General features: G+C 42.1%; 1 protein-coding gene across 1 annotated transcript in view; it reads right to left on the bottom strand.

Annotated features, from left to right (window-relative positions):
* LOC123733433 (uncharacterized) overlaps positions 1-17,500 on the bottom strand; it is a 71,343-nt gene that overhangs the window by 11,497 nt on the left and 42,346 nt on the right. Inside the window, exons 12-14 of the mRNA XM_082978732.1 lie at positions 17,204-17,322; positions 16,879-16,993; positions 459-653 (exon numbers count right to left, since the gene is read on the bottom strand). Of these exons, the coding sequence (XP_082834858.1) occupies positions 459-653; positions 16,879-16,993; positions 17,204-17,322 (429 nt within the window). The remainder of the gene's footprint in view (positions 1-458; positions 654-16,878; positions 16,994-17,203; positions 17,323-17,500) is intronic.

Below are 17,500 nucleotides of genomic sequence, written 5' to 3'. Positions count from 1 at the left end.
GTCAGTAGATAAAGGAGTTCATCTGACTCTGGGTCAGTAGATAAAGGAGATCATCTGACTCTGGGTCAGTAGATAAAGGAGTTAATCTGACTCTGGGTCAGTAGATAAAGGAGTTAATCTGACTCTGGGTCAGTAGATAAAGGAGTTAATCTGACTCTGGGTCAGTAGATAAAGGAGTTAATCTGACTCTGGGTCAGTAGATAAAGGAGTTAATCTGACTCTGGGTCAGTAGATAAAGGAGTTCATCTGACTCTGGGTCAGTAGATAATGGAGTTAATCTGACTCTGGGTCAGTTGATAAAGGAGTTCATCTGACTCTGGGTCAGTAGATAATGGAGATCAATTCCAAAATGTCCAAGTATCCCTTTAAAACTACTGACTCACACACACACACACACACACACACACACACACACACCACACACACACACACACACACACACACACCCCCCCCCCTACCTGTTGAGCGTAGTATGAGGCCACGTCTTTGCGTCCCTGTTTGTAAGCCTCCGCAGCCTTGCTGAAGCTCTCCAGCTGTTTGCCTTTCTGGAGCCTGGCCTCGGCTCTGAAGTCCTCATACTCTGGGTCCTCAACATCCTGGTACTGAGAGAGGGACTGTGGAGGGGCCGCTGGCGCTGCTGCTGCTGCACGCCTCTGAGAGGGGGAGAGGGGGGTAGAGAGGGGGAGGGGGGGTAGAGGGGTTAGAGAGGGGAGAGGGGGGAGAGAGAGGAGAGGGGGGTAGAGAGAGGGGTAGAGAGTGGGGGTAGAGAGGGGGAGAGGGGGGAGAGGGAGAGAGAGATCAACTTTCCAATGTAACTGTGACAACAGAACACCGACCAGGGTCTGTGTTGATCTCTCCATCACGGCTAAATGAGATTTAAAACCTGACGGATGAATAGATGACCGGGGAAGAGAGGACCGAGAAAGCAGGTGAGCGATGGCTGGGAGGGGAGGCAGGTGAGCGATGGCTGGGAGGGGAGGCAGGTGAGCGATGGCTGGGAGGGGAGGCAGGTGAGCGATGGCCGGGAGGGGAGGCAGGTGAGCGATGGCTGGAGGGCTGGAAGGGGAGGTAGGTGAGCGATGGCCGGTAGGGGAGGCATGTGAGCGAGGGCCGGTAGGGGAGGCAGGTGAGCGATGGCTGGAAGGGGAAGTAGGTGAGCGATGGCTGGAAGGGGAGGCAGGTGAGCGATGGCTGGAAGGGGAGGCAGGTGAGCGATGGCTGGAAGGGGAGGCAGGTGAGCGATGGCTGGAAGTGGAGGCAGGTGAGCGATGGCTGGAAGGGGAGGCAGGTGAGCGATGGCTGGGAGGGGAGGCAGGTGAGCGATGGCTGGGAGGGGAGGCAGGTGAGCGATGGCCGGGAGGGGAGGCAGGTGAGCGATGGCCGGAAGGGGAGGCAGGTGAGCGATGGCCGGGAGGGGAGGCAGGTGAGCGATGGCTGGAGGGCTGGAAGGGGAGGTAGGTGAGCGATGGCCGGTAGGGGAGGCATGTGAGCGAGGGCCGGTAGGGGAGGCAGGTGAGCGATGGCTGGAAGGGGAAGTAGGTGAGCGATGGCTGGAAGGGGAGGCAGGTGAGCGATGGCTGGAAGGGGAGGCAGGTGAGCGATGGCTGGAAGGGGAGGCAGGTGAGCGATGGCTGGAAGTGGAGGCAGGTGAGCGATGGCTGGAAGGGGAGGCAGGTGAGCGATGGCTGGAAGGGGAGGCAGGTGAGCGATGGCTGGAAGGGGAGGCACGTGAGCGGTGGCTGGAAGGGGAGGCAGGTGAGCGATACCATTAGGACTGGACCTCACTAGAGACTAGTTGTTTCCATTTGGTATCATTACTGGACCTCACTAGAGACTAGTTGTTTCCATTTGGTATCATTACTGGACCTCACTAGAGACTAGTTGTTTCCATTTGGTATCATTACTGGACCTCACTAGAGACTAGTTGTTTCCATTTGGTATCATTACTGGACCTCACTAGAGACTAGTTGTTTCCATTTGGTATCATTACTGGACCTCACTAGAGACTAGTTGTTTCCATTTGGTATCATTACTGGACCTCACTAGAGACTAGTTGTTTCCATTTGGTATCATTACTGGACCTCACTAGAGACTAGTTGTTTCCATTTGGTATCATTACTGGACCTCACTAGAGACTAGTTGTTTCAATTTGGTATCATTACTGGACCTCACTAGAGACCAGTTGTTTCCATTTGGTATCATTACTGGACCTCACTAGAGACCAGTTGTTTCCATTTGGTATCATTACTGGACCTCACTAGAGACTAGTTGTTTCCATTTGGTATCATTACTGGACCTCACTAGAGACTAGTTGTTTCCATTTGGTATCATTACTGGACCTCACTAGAGACTAGTTGTTTCCATTTGGTATCATTACTGGACCTCACTAGAGACTAGTTGTTTCCATTTGGTATCATTACTGGACCTCACTAGAGACTAGTTGTTTCCATTTGGTATCATTACTGGACCTCACTAGAGACTAGTTGTTTCCATTTGGTATCATTACTGGACCTCACTAGAGACTAGTTGTTTCCATTTGGTATCATTACTGGACCTCACTAGAGACTAGTTGTTTCCATTTGGTATCATTACTGGACCTCACTAGAGACTAGTTGTTTCCATTTGGTATCATTACTGGACGTCACTAGAGACTAGTTGTTTCCATTTGGTATCATTACTGGACCTCACTAGAGACTAGTTGTTTCCATTTGGTATCATTACTGGACCTCACTAGATACTAGTTGTTTCCATTTGGTATCATTACTGGACCTCACTAGAGACTAGTTGTTTCCATTTGGTATCATTACTGGACCTCACTAGAGACTAGTTGTTTCCATTTGGTATCATTACTGGACCTCACTAGAGACTAGCTGTTTCCATTTGGTATCATTACTGGACCTCACTAGAGACTAGCTGTTTCCATTTGGTATCATTACTGGACCTCACTAGAGACTAGCTGTTTCCATTTGGTATCATTACTGGACCTCACTAGAGACTAGTTGTTTCCATTTGGTATCATTACTGGACCTCACTAGAGACTAGTTGTTTCCATTTGGTATCATTACTGGACCTCACTAGAGACTAGTTGTTTCCATTTGGTATCATTACTGGACCTCACTAGATACTAGTTGTTTCCATTTGGTATCATTACTGGACCTCACTAGAGACTAGTTGTTTCCATTTGGTATCATTACTGGACCTCACTAGAGACTAGTTGTTTCCATTTGGTATCATTACTGGACCTCACTAGAGACTAGTTGTTTCCATTTGGTATCATTACTGGACCTCACTAGAGACTAGTTGTTTCCATTTGGTATCATTACTGGACCTCACTAGAGACTAGCTGTTTCCATTTGGTATCATTACTGGACCTCACTAGAGACTAGTTGTTTCCATTTGGTATCATTACTGGACCACACTAGAGACTAGTTGTTTCCATTTGGTATCATTACTGGACCTCACTAGAGACTAGTTGTTTCCATTTGGTATCATTACTGGACCTCACTAGAGACTAGTTGTTTCCATTTGGTATCATTACTGGACCTCACTAGAGACTAGTTGTTTCCATTTGGTATCATTACTGGACCTCACTAGAGACTAGTTGTTTCCATTTGGTATCATTACTGGACCTCACTAGAGACTAGTTGTTTCCATTTGGTATCATTACTGGACCTCACTAGAGACTAGTTGTTTCCATTTGGTATCATTACTGGACCTCACTAGAGACTAGTTGTTTCCATTTGGTATCATTACTGGACCTCACTAGAGACTAGTTGTTTCCATTTGGTATCATTACTGGACCTCACTAGAGACTAGTTGTTTCCATTTGGTATCATTACTGGACCTCACTAGAGACTAGTTGTTTCCATTTGGTATCATTACTGGACCTCACTAGAGACTAGTTGTTTCCATTTGGTATCATTACTGGACCTCACTAGAGACTAGTTGTTTCCATTTGGTATCATTACTGGACCTCACTAGAGACTAGTTGTTTCCATTTGGTATCATTACTGGACCTCACTAGAGACTAGTTGTTTCCATTTGGTATCATTACTGGACCTCACTAGAGACTAGCTGTTTCCATTTGGTATCATTACTGGACCTCACTAGAGACTAGCTGTTTCCATTTGGTATCATTACTGGACCTCACTAGAGACTAGTTGTTTCCATTTGGTATCATTACTGGACCTCACTAGAGACTAGTTGTTTCCATTTGGTATCATTACTGGACCTCACTAGAGACTAGTTGTTTCCATTTGGTATCATTACTGGACCTCACTAGAGACTAGTTGTTTCCATTTGGTATCATTACTGGACCTCACTAGAGACTAGTTGTTTCCATTTGGTATCATTACTGGACCTCACTAGAGACTAGTTGTTTCCATTTGGTATCATTACTGGACCTCACTAGAGACTAGTTGTTTCCATTTGGTATCATTACTGGACCTCACTAGAGACTAGTTGTTTCCATTTGGTATCATTACTGGACCACACTAGAGACTAGTTGTTTCCATTTGGTATCATTACTGGACCTCACTAGAGACTAGTTGTTTCCATTTGGTATCATTACTGGACCTCACTAGAGACTAGTTGTTTCCATTTGGTATCATTACTGGACCTCACTAGAGACTAGTTGTTTCCATTTGGTATCATTACTGGACCTCACTAGAGACTAGTTGTTTCCATTTGGTATCATTACTGGACCTCACTAGAGACTAGTTGTTTCCATTTGGTATCATTACTGGACCTCACTAGAGACTAGTTGTTTCCATTTGGTATCATTACTGGACCACACTAGAGACTAGTTGTTTCCATTTGGTATCATTACTGGACCTCACTAGAGACTAGTTGTTTCCATTTGGTATCATTACTGGACCACACTAGAGACTAGTTGTTTCCATTTGGTATCGTTACTGGACCTCACTAGAGACTAGTTGTTTCCATTTGGTATCATTACTGGACCTCACTAGAGACTAGTTGTTTCCATTTGGTATCATTACTGGACCTCACTAGAGACTAGTTGTTTCCATTTGGTATCATTACTGGACCTCACTAGAGACTAGTTGTTTCCATTTGGTATCATTACTGGACCTCACTAGAGACTAGTTGTTTCCATTTGGTATCATTACTGGACCTCACTAGAGACTAGTTGTTTCCATTTGGTATCATTACTGGACCACACTAGAGACTAGTTGTTTCCATTTGGTATCATTACTGGACCTCACTAGAGACTAGTTGTTTCCATTTGGTATCATTACTGGACCTCACTAGAGACTAGTTGTTTCCATTTGGTATCATTACTGGACCTCACTAGAGACTAGTTGTTTCCATTTGGTATCATTACTGGACCTCACTAGAGACTAGTTGTTTCCATTTGGTATCATTACTGGACCTCACTAGAGACTAGTTGTTTCCATTTGGTATCATTACTGGACCTCACTAGAGACTAGTTGTTTCCATTTGGTATCATTACTGGACCTCACTAGAGACTAGTTGTTTCCATTTGGTATCATTACTGGACCTCACTAGAGACTAGTTGTTTCCATTTGGTATCATTACTGGACCTCACTAGAGACTAGTTGTTTCCATTTGGTATCATTACTGGACCTCACTAGAGACTAGTTGTTTCCATTTGGTATCATTACTGGACCTCACTAGAGACTAGTTGTTTCCATTTGGTATCATTACTGGACCTCACTAGAGACTAGTTGTTTCCATTTGGTATCATTACTGGACCTCACTAGAGACTAGTTGTTTCCATTTGGTATCATTACTGGACCTCACTAGAGACTAGTTGTTTCCATTTGGTATCATTACTGGACCTCACTAGAGACTAGTTGTTTCCATTTGGTATCATTACTGGACCTCACTAGAGACTAGTTGTTTCCATTTGGTATCATTACTGGACCACACTAGAGACTAGTTGTTTCCATTTGGTATCATTACTGGACCTCACTAGAGACTAGTTGTTTCCATTTGGTATCATTACTGGACCTCACTAGAGACTAGTTGTTTCCATTTGGTATCATTACTGGACCTCACTAGAGACTAGTTGTTTCCATTTGGTATCATTACTGGACCTCACTAGAGACTAGTTGTTTCCATTTGGTATCATTACTGGACCTCACTAGAGACTAGTTGTTTCCATTTGGTATCATTACTGGACCTCACTAGAGACTAGTTGTTTCCATTTGGTATCATTACTGGACCTCACTAGAGACTAGTTGTTTCCATTTGGTATCATTACTGGACCTCACTAGAGACTAGTTGTTTCCATTTGGTATCATTACTGGACCTCACTAGAGACTAGTTGTTTCCATTTGGTATCATTACTGGACCTCACTAGAGACTAGTTGTTTCCATTTGGTATCATTACTGGACCTCACTAGAGACTAGTTGTTTCCATTTGGTATCATTACTGGACCTCACTAGAGACTAGTTGTTTCCATTTGGTATCATTACTGGACCTCACTAGAGACTAGTTGTTTCCATTTGGTATCATTACTGGACCTCACTAGAGACTAGTTGTTTCCATTTGGTATCATTACTGGACCTCACTAGAGACTAGTTGTTTCCATTTGGTATCATTACTGGACCTCACTAGAGACTAGTTGTTTCCATTTGGTATCATTACTGGACCTCACTAGAGACTAGTTGTTTCCATTTGGTATCATTACTGGACCTCACTAGAGACTAGTTGTTTCCATTTGGTATCATTACTGGACCTCACTAGAGACTAGTTGTTTCCATTTGGTATCATTACTGGACCTCACTAGAGACTAGTTGTTTCCATTTGGTATCATTACTGGACCTCACTAGAGACTAGTTGTTTCCATTTGGTATCATTACTGGACCTCACTAGAGACTAGTTGTTTCCATTTGGTATCATTACTGGACCTCACTAGAGACTAGTTGTTTCCATTTGGTATCATTACTGGACCTCACTAGAGACTAGTTGTTTCCATTTGGTATCATTACTGGACCTCACTAGAGACTAGTTGTTTCCATTTGGTATCATTACTGGACCTCACTAGAGACTAGTTGTTTCCATTTGGTATCATTACTGGACCTCACTAGAGACTAGTTGTTTCCATTTGGTATCATTACTGGACCTCACTAGAGACTAGTTGTTTCCATTTGGTATCATTACTGGACCTCACTAGAGACTAGTTGTTTCCATTTGGTATCATTACTGGACCTCACTAGAGACTAGTTGTTTCCATTTGGTATCATTACTGGACCTCACTAGAGACTAGTTGTTTCCATTTGGTATCATTACTGGACCTCACTAGAGACTAGTTGTTTCCATTTGGTATCATTACTGGACCTCACTAGAGACTAGTTGTTTCCATTTGGTATCATTACTGGACCTCACTAGAGACTAGTTGTTTCCATTTGGTATCATTACTGGACCTCACTAGAGACTAGTTGTTTCCATTTGGTATCATTACTGGACCTCACTAGAGACTAGTTGTTTCCATTTGGTATCATTACTGGACCTCACTAGAGACTAGTTGTTTCCATTTGGTATCATTACTGGACCTCACTAGAGACTAGTTGTTTCCATTTGGTATCATTACTGGACCACACTAGAGACTAGTTGTTTCCATTTGGTATCATTACTGGACCTCACTAGAGACTAGTTGTTTCCATTTGGTATCATTACTGGACCACACTAGAGACTAGTTGTTTCCATTTGGTATCGTTACTGGACCTCACTAGAGACTAGTTGTTTCCATTTGGTATCATTACTGGACCTCACTAGAGACTAGTTGTTTCCATTTGGTATCATTACTGGACCTCACTAGAGACTAGTTGTTTCCATTTGGTATCATTACTGGACCTCACTAGAGACTAGTTGTTTCCATTTGGTATCATTACTGGACCTCACTAGAGACTAGTTGTTTCCATTTGGTATCATTACTGGACCTCACTAGAGACTAGTTGTTTCCATTTGGTATCATTACTGGACCACACTAGAGACTAGTTGTTTCCATTTGGTATCATTACTGGACCTCACTAGAGACTAGTTGTTTCCATTTGGTATCATTACTGGACCTCACTAGAGACTAGTTGTTTCCATTTGGTATCATTACTGGACCTCACTAGAGACTAGTTGAACCTTTTGGTATCATTACTGGACCTCACTAGAGACTAGTTGTTTCCATTTGGTATCATTACTGGACCTCACTAGAGACTAGTTTTCTCCATTTGGTATCATTACTGGACCTCACTAGAGACTAGTTGTTTCCATTTGGTATCATTACTGGACCTCACTAGAGACTAGTTGTTTCCATTTGGTATCATTACTGGACCTCACTAGAGACTAGTTGTTTCCATTTGGTATCATTACTGGACCTCACTAGAGACTAGTTGTTTCCATTTGGTATCATTACTGGACCTCACTAGAGACTAGTTGTTTCCATTTGGTATCATTACTGGACCTCACTAGGGACTAGTTGTTTCCATTTGGTATCATTACTGGACCTCACTAGAGACTAGTTGTTTCCATTTGGTATCATTACTGGACCTCACTAGAGACTAGTTGTTTCCATTTGGTATCATTACTGGACCTCACTAGAGACTAGTTGTTTCCATTTGGTATCATTACTGGACCTCACTAGAGACTAGTTGTTTCCATTTGGTATCATTACTGGACCACACTAGAGACTAGTTGTTTCCATTTGGTATCATTACTGGACCTCACTAGAGACTAGTTGTTTCCATTTGGTATCATTACTGGACCACACTAGAGACTAGTTGTTTCCATTTGGTATCATTACTGGACCTCACTAGAGACTAGTTGTTTCCATTTGGTATCATTGCTGGACCTCACTAGAGACTAGTTGTTTCCATTTGGTATCATTACTGGACCTCACTAGAGACTAGTTGTTTCCATTTGGTATCATTACTGGACCTCACTAGAGACTAGTTGTTTCCATTTGGTATCATTACTGGAACTCACTTGAGACTAGTTGTTTCCATTTGGTATCATTACTGGACCTCACTAGAGACTAGTTGTTTCCATTTGGTATCATTACTGGACCTCACTAGAGACTAGTTGTTTCCATTTGGTATCATTACTGGACCTCACTAGAGACTAGTTGTTTCCATTTGGTATCATTACTGGACCTCACTAGAGACTAGTTGTTTCCATTTGGTATCATTACTGGACCTCACTAGAGACTAGTTGTTTCCATTTGGTATCATTACTGGACCTCACTAGAGACTAGTTGTTTCCATTTGGTATCATTACTGGACCTCACTAGAGACTAGTTGTTTCCATTTGGTATCATTACTGGACCTCACTAGAGACTAGTTGTTTCCATTTGGTATCATTACTGGACCTCACTAGAGACTAGTTGTTTCCATTTGGTATCATTACTGGACCTCACTAGAGACTAGTTGTTTCCATTTGGTATCATTACTGGACCTCACTAGATACTAGTTGTTTCCATTTGGTATCATTACTGGACCTCACTAGAGACCAGTTGTTTCCATTTGGTATCATTACTGGACCACACTAGAGACCAGTTGTTTCCATTTGGTATCATTACTGGACCTCACTAGAGACTAGTTGTTTCCATTTGGTATCATTACTGGACCTCACTAGAGACTAGTTGTTTCCATTTGGTATCATTACTGGACCCCACTAGAGACTAGTTGTTTCCATTTGGTATCATTACTGGACCTCACTAGAGACTAGTTGTTTCCATTTGGTATCATTACTGGACCTCACTAGAGACCAGTTGTTTCCATTTGGTATCATTACTGGACCTCACTAGAGACTAGTTGTTTCCATTTGGTATCATTACTGGACCTCACTAGAGACTAGTTGTTTCCATTTGGTATCATTACTGGACCACACTAGAGACTAGTTGTTTCCATTTGGTATCATTACTGGACCACACTAGAGACTAGTTGTTTCCATTTGGTATCATTACTGGACCTCACTAGAGACTAGTTGTTTCCATTTGGTATCATTACTGGACCTCACTAGAGACTAGTTGTTTCCATTTGGTATCATTACTGGACCTCACTAGAGACTAGTTGTTTCCATTTGGTATCATTACTGGACCTCACTAGAGACTAGTTGTTTCCATTTGGTATCATTACTGGACCTCACTAGAGACTAGTTGTTTCTATTTGGTATCATTACTGGACCTCACTAGAGACTAGTTGTTTCCATTTGGTATCATTACTGGACCTCACTAGAGACTAGTTGTTTCCATTTGGTATCATTACTGGACCTCACTAGAGACTAGTTGTTTCCATTTGGTATCATTACTGGACCTCACTAGAGACTAGTTGTTTCCATTTGGTATCATTACTGGACCTCACTAGAGACTAGTTGTTTCCATTTGGTATCATTACTGGACCTCACTAGAGACTAGTTGTTTCCATTTGGTATCATTACTGGACCACACTAGAGACTAGTTGTTACCATTTGGTATCATTACTGGACCTCACTAGAGACTAGTTGTTTCCATTTGGTATCATTACTGGACCTCACTAGAGACTAGTTGTTTCCATTTGGTATCATTACTGGACCTCACTAGAGACTAGTTGTTTCCATTTGGCATCATTACTGGACCTCACTAGAGACTAGTTGTTTCCATTTGGTATCATTACTGGACCTCACTAGAGACTAGTTGTTTCCATTTGGTATCATTACTGGACCTCACTAGAGACTAGTTGTTTCCATTTGGTATCATTACTGGACCACACTAGAGATTAGTTGTTTCCAATTGGTATCATTACTGGACCTCACTAGAGACTAGTTGTTTCCATTTTGTATCATTACTGGACCTCACTAGAGATTAGTTGTTTACATTTTGTATCATTACTGGACCTCACTAGAGACTAGTTGTTTCCATTTGGTATCATTACTGGACCTCACTAGAGACTAGTTGTTTCCATTTGGTATCATTACTGGACCTCACTAGAGACTAGTTGTTTCCATTTGGTATCATTACTGGACCTCACTAGAGACTAGCTGTTTCCATTTGGTATCATTACTGGACCTCACTAGAGACTAGTTGTTTCCATTTGGTATCATTACTGGACCTCACTAGATACTAGTTGTTTCCATTTGGTATCATTACTGGACCTCACTAGATACTAGTTGTTTCCATTTGGTATCATTACTGGACCTCACTAGAGACTAGTTGTTTCCATTTGGTATCATTACTGGACCTCACTAGAGACTAGTTGTTTCCATTTGGTATCATTACTGGACCTCACTAGAGACTAGTTGTTTCCATTTGGTATCATTACTGGACCACACTAGAGACTAGTTGTTTCCATTTGGTATCATTACTGGACCTCACTAGAGACTAGTTGTTTCCATTTGGTATCATTACTGGACCACACTAGAGACTAGTTGTTTCCATTTGGTATCATTACTGGACCTCACTAGAGACTAGTTGTTTCCATTTGGTATCATTACTGGACCTCACTAGAGACTAGTTGTTTCCATTTGGTATCATTACTGGACCTCACTAGAGACTAGTTGTTTCCATTTGGTATCATTACTGGACCTCACTAGAGACTAGTTGTTTCCATTTGGTATCATTACTGGACCTCACTAGAGACTAGTTGTTTCCATTTGGTATCATTACTGGACCTCACTAGAGACTAGTTGTTTCCATTTGGTATCATTACTGGACCTCACTAGAGACTAGTTGTTTCCATTTGGTATCATTACTGGACCTCACTAGAGACTAGTTGTTTCCATTTGGTATCATTACTGGACCACACTAGAGACTAGTTGTTTCCATTTGGTATCATTACTGGACCTCACTAGAGACTAGTTGTTTCCATTTGGTATCATTACTGGACCTCACTAGAGACTAGTTGTTTCCATTTGGTATCATTACTGGACCTCACTAGAGACTAGTTGTTTCCATTTGGTATCATTACTGGACCTCACTAGAGACTAGTTGTTTCCATTTGGTATCATTACTGGACCTCACTAGAGACTAGTTGTTTCCATTTGGTATCATTACTGGACCTCACTAGAGACTAGTTGTTTCCATTTGGTATCATTACTGGACCACACTAGAGACTAGTTGTTTCCATTTGGTATCATTACTGGACCTCACTAGAGACTAGTTGTTTCCATTTGGTATCATTACTGGACCACACTAGAGACTAGTTGTTTCCATTTGGTATCGTTACTGGACCTCACTAGAGACTAGTTGTTTCCATTTGGTATCATTACTGGACCTCACTAGAGACTAGTTGTTTCCATTTGGTATCATTACTGGACCTCACTAGAGACTAGTTGTTTCCATTTGGTATCATTACTGGACCTCACTAGAGACTAGTTGTTTCCATTTGGTATCATTACTGGACCTCACTAGAGACTAGTTGTTTCCATTTGGTATCATTACTGGACCTCACTAGAGACTAGTTGTTTCCATTTGGTATCATTACTGGACCTCACTAGAGACTAGTTGTTTCCATTTGGTATCATTACTGGACCTCACTAGAGACTAGTTGTTTCCATTTGGTATCATTACTGGACCTCACTAGAGACTAGTTGAACCTTTTGGTATCATTACTGGACCTCACTAGAGACTAGTTGTTTCCATTTGGTATCATTACTGGACCTCACTAGAGACTAGTTGTTTCCATTTGGTATCATTACTGGACCTCACTAGAGACTAGTTGTTTCCATTTGGTATCATTACTGGACCTCACTAGAGACTAGTTGTTTCCATTTGGTATCATTACTGGACCTCACTAGAGACTAGTTGTTTCCATTTGGTATCATTACTGGACCTCACTAGAGACTAGTTGTTTCCATTTGGTATCATTACTGGACCTCACTAGAGACTAGTTGTTTCCATTTGGTATCATTACTGGACCTCACTAGGGACTAGTTGTTTCCATTTGGTATCATTACTGGACCTCACTAGAGACTAGTTGTTTCCATTTGGTATCATTACTGGACCTCACTAGAGACTAGTTGTTTCCATTTGGTATCATTACTGGACCTCACTAGAGACTAGTTGTTTCCATTTGGTATCATTACTGGACCTCACTAGAGACTAGTTGTTTCCATTTGGTATCATTACTGGACCACACTAGAGACTAGTTGTTTCCATTTGGTATCATTACTGGACCTCACTAGAGACTAGTTGTTTCCATTTGGTATCATTACTGGACCTCACTAGAGACTAGTTGTTTCCATTTGGTATCATTACTGGACCTCACTAGAGACTAGTTGTTTCCATTTGGTATCATTGCTGGACCTCACTAGAGACTAGTTGTTTCCATTTGGTATCATTACTGGACCTCACTAGAGACTAGTTGTTTCCATTTGGTATCATTACTGGACCTCACTAGAGACTAGTTGTTTCCATTTGGTATCATTACTGGAACTCACTTGAGACTAGTTGTTTCCATTTGGTATCATTACTGGACCTCACTAGAGACTAGTTGTTTCCATTTGGTATCATTACTGGACCTCACTAGAGACTAGTTGTTTCCATTTGGTATCATTACTGGACCTCACTAGAGACTAGTTGTTTCCATTTGGTATCATTACTGGACCTCACTAGAGACTAGTTGTTTCCATTTGGTATCATTACTGGACCTCACTAGAGACTAGTTGTTTCCATTTGGTATCATTACTGGACCTCACTAGAGACTAGTTGTTTCCATTTTGGTATCATTACTGGACCTCACTAGAGACTAGTTGTTTCCATTTGGTATCATTACTGGACCTCACTAGAGACTAGTTGTTTCCATTTGGTATCATTACTGGACCTCACTAGAGACTAGTTGTTTCCATTTGGTATCATTACTGGACCTCACTAGAGACTAGTTGTTTCTATTTGGTATCATTACTGGACCTCACTAGAGACTAGTTGTTTCCATTTGGTATCATTACTGGACCTCACTAGAGACTAGTTGTTTCCATTTGGTATCATTACTGGACCTCACTAGAGACCAGTTGTTTCCATTTGGTATCATTACTGGACCTCACTAGAGACCAGTTGTTTCCATTTGGTATCATTACTGGACCTCACTAGAGACTAGTTGTTTCCATTTGGTATCATTACTGGACCTCACTAGAGACTAGTTGTTTCCATTTGGTATCATTACTGGACCTCACTAGAGACTAGTTGTTTCCATTTGGTATCATTACTGGACCTCACTAGAGACTAGTTGTTTCCATTTGGTATCATTACTGGACCTCACTAGAGACTAGTTGTTTCCATTTGGTATCATTACTGGACCTCACTAGAGACTAGTTGTTTCTATTTGGTATCATTACTGGACCTCACTAGAGACTAGTTGTTTCCATTTGGTATCATTACTGGACCTCACTAGAGACTAGTTGTTTCCATTTGGTATCATTACTGGACCTCACTAGAGACTAGTTGTTTCCATTTGGTATCATTACTGGACCTCACTAGAGACCAGTTGTTTCCATTTGGTATCATTACTGGACCTCACTAGAGACTAGTTGTTTCCATTTGGTATCATTACTGGACCTCACTAGAGACTAGTTGTTTCCATTTGGTATCATTACTGGACCTCACTAGATACTAGTTGTTTCCATTTGGTATCATTACTGGACCTCACTAGAGACCAGTTGTTTCCATTTGGTATCATTACTGGACCACACTAGAGACCAGTTGTTTCCATTTGGTATCATTACTGGACCTCACTAGAGACTAGTTGTTTCCATTTGGTATCATTACTGGACCTCACTAGAGACTAGTTGTTTCCATTTGGTATCATTACTGGACCCCACTAGAGACTAGTTGTTTCCATTTGGTATCATTACTGGACCTCACTAGAGACTAGTTGTTTCCATTTGGTATCATTACTGGACCTCACTAGAGACCAGTTGTTTCCATTTGGTATCATTACTGGACCTCACTAGAGACTAGTTGTTTCCATTTGGTATCATTACTGGACCTCACTAGAGACTAGTTGTTTCCATTTGGTATCATTACTGGACCACACTAGAGACTAGTTGTTTCCATTTGGTATCATTACTGGACCACACTAGAGACTAGTTGTTTCCATTTGGTATCATTACTGGACCTCACTAGAGACTAGTTGTTTCCATTTGGTATCATTACTGGACCTCACTAGAGACTAGTTGTTTCCATTTGGTATCATTACTGGACCTCACTAGAGACTAGTTGTTTCCATTTGGTATCATTACTGGACCTCACTAGAGACTAGTTGTTTCCATTTGGTATCATTACTGGACCTCACTAGAGACTAGTTGTTTCTATTTGGTATCATTACTGGACCTCACTAGAGACTAGTTGTTTCCATTTGGTATCATTACTGGACCTCACTAGAGACTAGTTGTTTCCATTTGGTATCATTACTGGACCTCACTAGAGACTAGTTGTTTCCATTTGGTATCATTACTGGACCTCACTAGAGACTAGTTGTTTCCATTTGGTATCATTACTGGACCTCACTAGAGACTAGTTGTTTCCATTTGGTATCATTACTGGACCTCACTAGAGACTAGTTGTTTCCATTTGGTATCATTACTGGACCACACTAGAGACTAGTTGTTTCCATTTGGTATCATTACTGGACCTCACTAGAGACTAGTTGTTTCCATTTGGTATCATTACTGGACCTCACTAGAGACTAGTTGTTTCCATTTGGTATCATTACTGGACCTCACTAGAGACTAGTTGTTTCCATTTGGCATCATTACTGGACCTCACTAGAGACTAGTTGTTTCCATTTGGTATCATTACTGGACCTCACTAGAGATTAGTTGTTTCCAATTGGTATCATTACTGGACCTCACTAGAGACTAGTTGTTTCCATTTTGTATCATTACTGGACCTCACTAGAGATTAGTTGTTTACATTTTGTATCATTACTGGACCTCACTAGAGACTAGTTGTTTCCATTTGGTATCATTACTGGACCTCACTAGAGACTAGTTGTTTCCATTTGGTATCATTACTGGACCTCACTAGAGACTAGTTGTTTCCATTTGGTATCATTACTGGACCTCACTAGAGACTAGCTGTTTCCATTTGGTATCATTACTGGACCTCACTAGAGACTAGTTGTTTCCATTTGGTATCATTACTGGACCTCACTAGAGACTAGCTGTTTCCATTTGGTATCATTACTGGACCTCACTAGAGACTAGTTGTTTCCATTTGGTATCATTACTGGACCTCACTAGAGACTAGTTGTTTCCATTTGGTATCATTACTGGACCTCACTAGAGACTAGTTGTTTCCATTTGGTATCATTACTGGACCTCACTAGAGACTAGTTGTTTCCATTTGGTATCATTACTGGACCTCACTAGAGACTAGTTGTTTCCATTTGGTATCATTACTGGACCACACTAGAGACTAGTTGTTTCCATTTGGTATCATTACTGGACCTCACTAGAGACTAGTTGTTTCCATTTGGTATCATTACTGGACCTCACTAGAGACTAGTTGTTTCCATTTGGTATCATTACTGGACCTCACTAGAGACTAGCTGTTTCCATTTGGTATCATTACTGGACCTCACTAGAGACTAGTTGTTTCCATTTGGTATCATTACTGGACCTCACTAGAGACTAGTTGTTTCCATTTGGTATCATTACTGGACCTCACTAGAGACTAGTTGTTTCCATTTGGTATCATTACTGGACCTCACTAGAGACTAGTTGTTTCCATTTGGTATCATTACTGGACCTCACTAGAGACTAGTTGTTTCCATTTGGTATCATTACTGGACCACACTAGAGACTAGTTGTTTCCATTTGGTATCATTACTGTGTGTGTGTGTGTGTGTGTGTGTGTGTGTGTGTACTGTAACTGTGTGTGTGTGTGTGTGTGTGTGTACTGTAACTGTGTGTGTGTGTGTGTGTACCTTGTCTCGGTCCTTGCTGTGTGTACGTGGTGTGTGTTCTGGGGCCACAACGTTTCTCACAGGGCCCTCGTCCAACATAGACCTCAGGAACTGCTCCGTCTGCACCAGACAGTAACTCACACACACACACACACACACACACACACACACACACACACACACACACACACACACACACACACACACACACACACCCCACACCCCCCCCCCCCGAGACATATTAGGTATTATTTACATATGAAACACTAACAACCCCCTTCCCCGATTTTAAGTGTGTGTGTGTGTGTGTGTGTGTGTGTGTGTGTGTGTGTGGGGGGGGATTAACTTGTGGTCTCTGAAGATGTCCTGTAGGAAGTGTCTGTCTATGCTGGGGAACAGGTCAAAGAGCTGAGACTCCTTCAACATGGCGGCTCCATCTCTCCTGTCGACACCACTTCCACGAGACTGAGGAGGGGAGAGAGAGAGACAGACAGGTCAAAGAGCTGAGTCACCATCTCTCCTGTCGACACCACCTCCACGAGACTGAGGAGGGGAGAGAGAGACAGGTCAAAGAGCTGAGTCACCATCTCTCCTGTCGACACCACCTCCACGAGACTGAGGAGGGGAGAGAGAGACAGGTCAA

Source organism: Salmo salar, chromosome 08 (genome assembly GCF_965601325.2).
Source record: "Salmo salar chromosome 08, fSalSal1, whole genome shotgun sequence".
In the NCBI taxonomy this organism is placed as follows: domain Eukaryota; kingdom Metazoa; phylum Chordata; class Actinopteri; order Salmoniformes; family Salmonidae; genus Salmo; species Salmo salar.
Note: the sequence above shows the minus strand (reverse complement) of the source record. Positions and strands in the feature narration are given on the sequence as shown.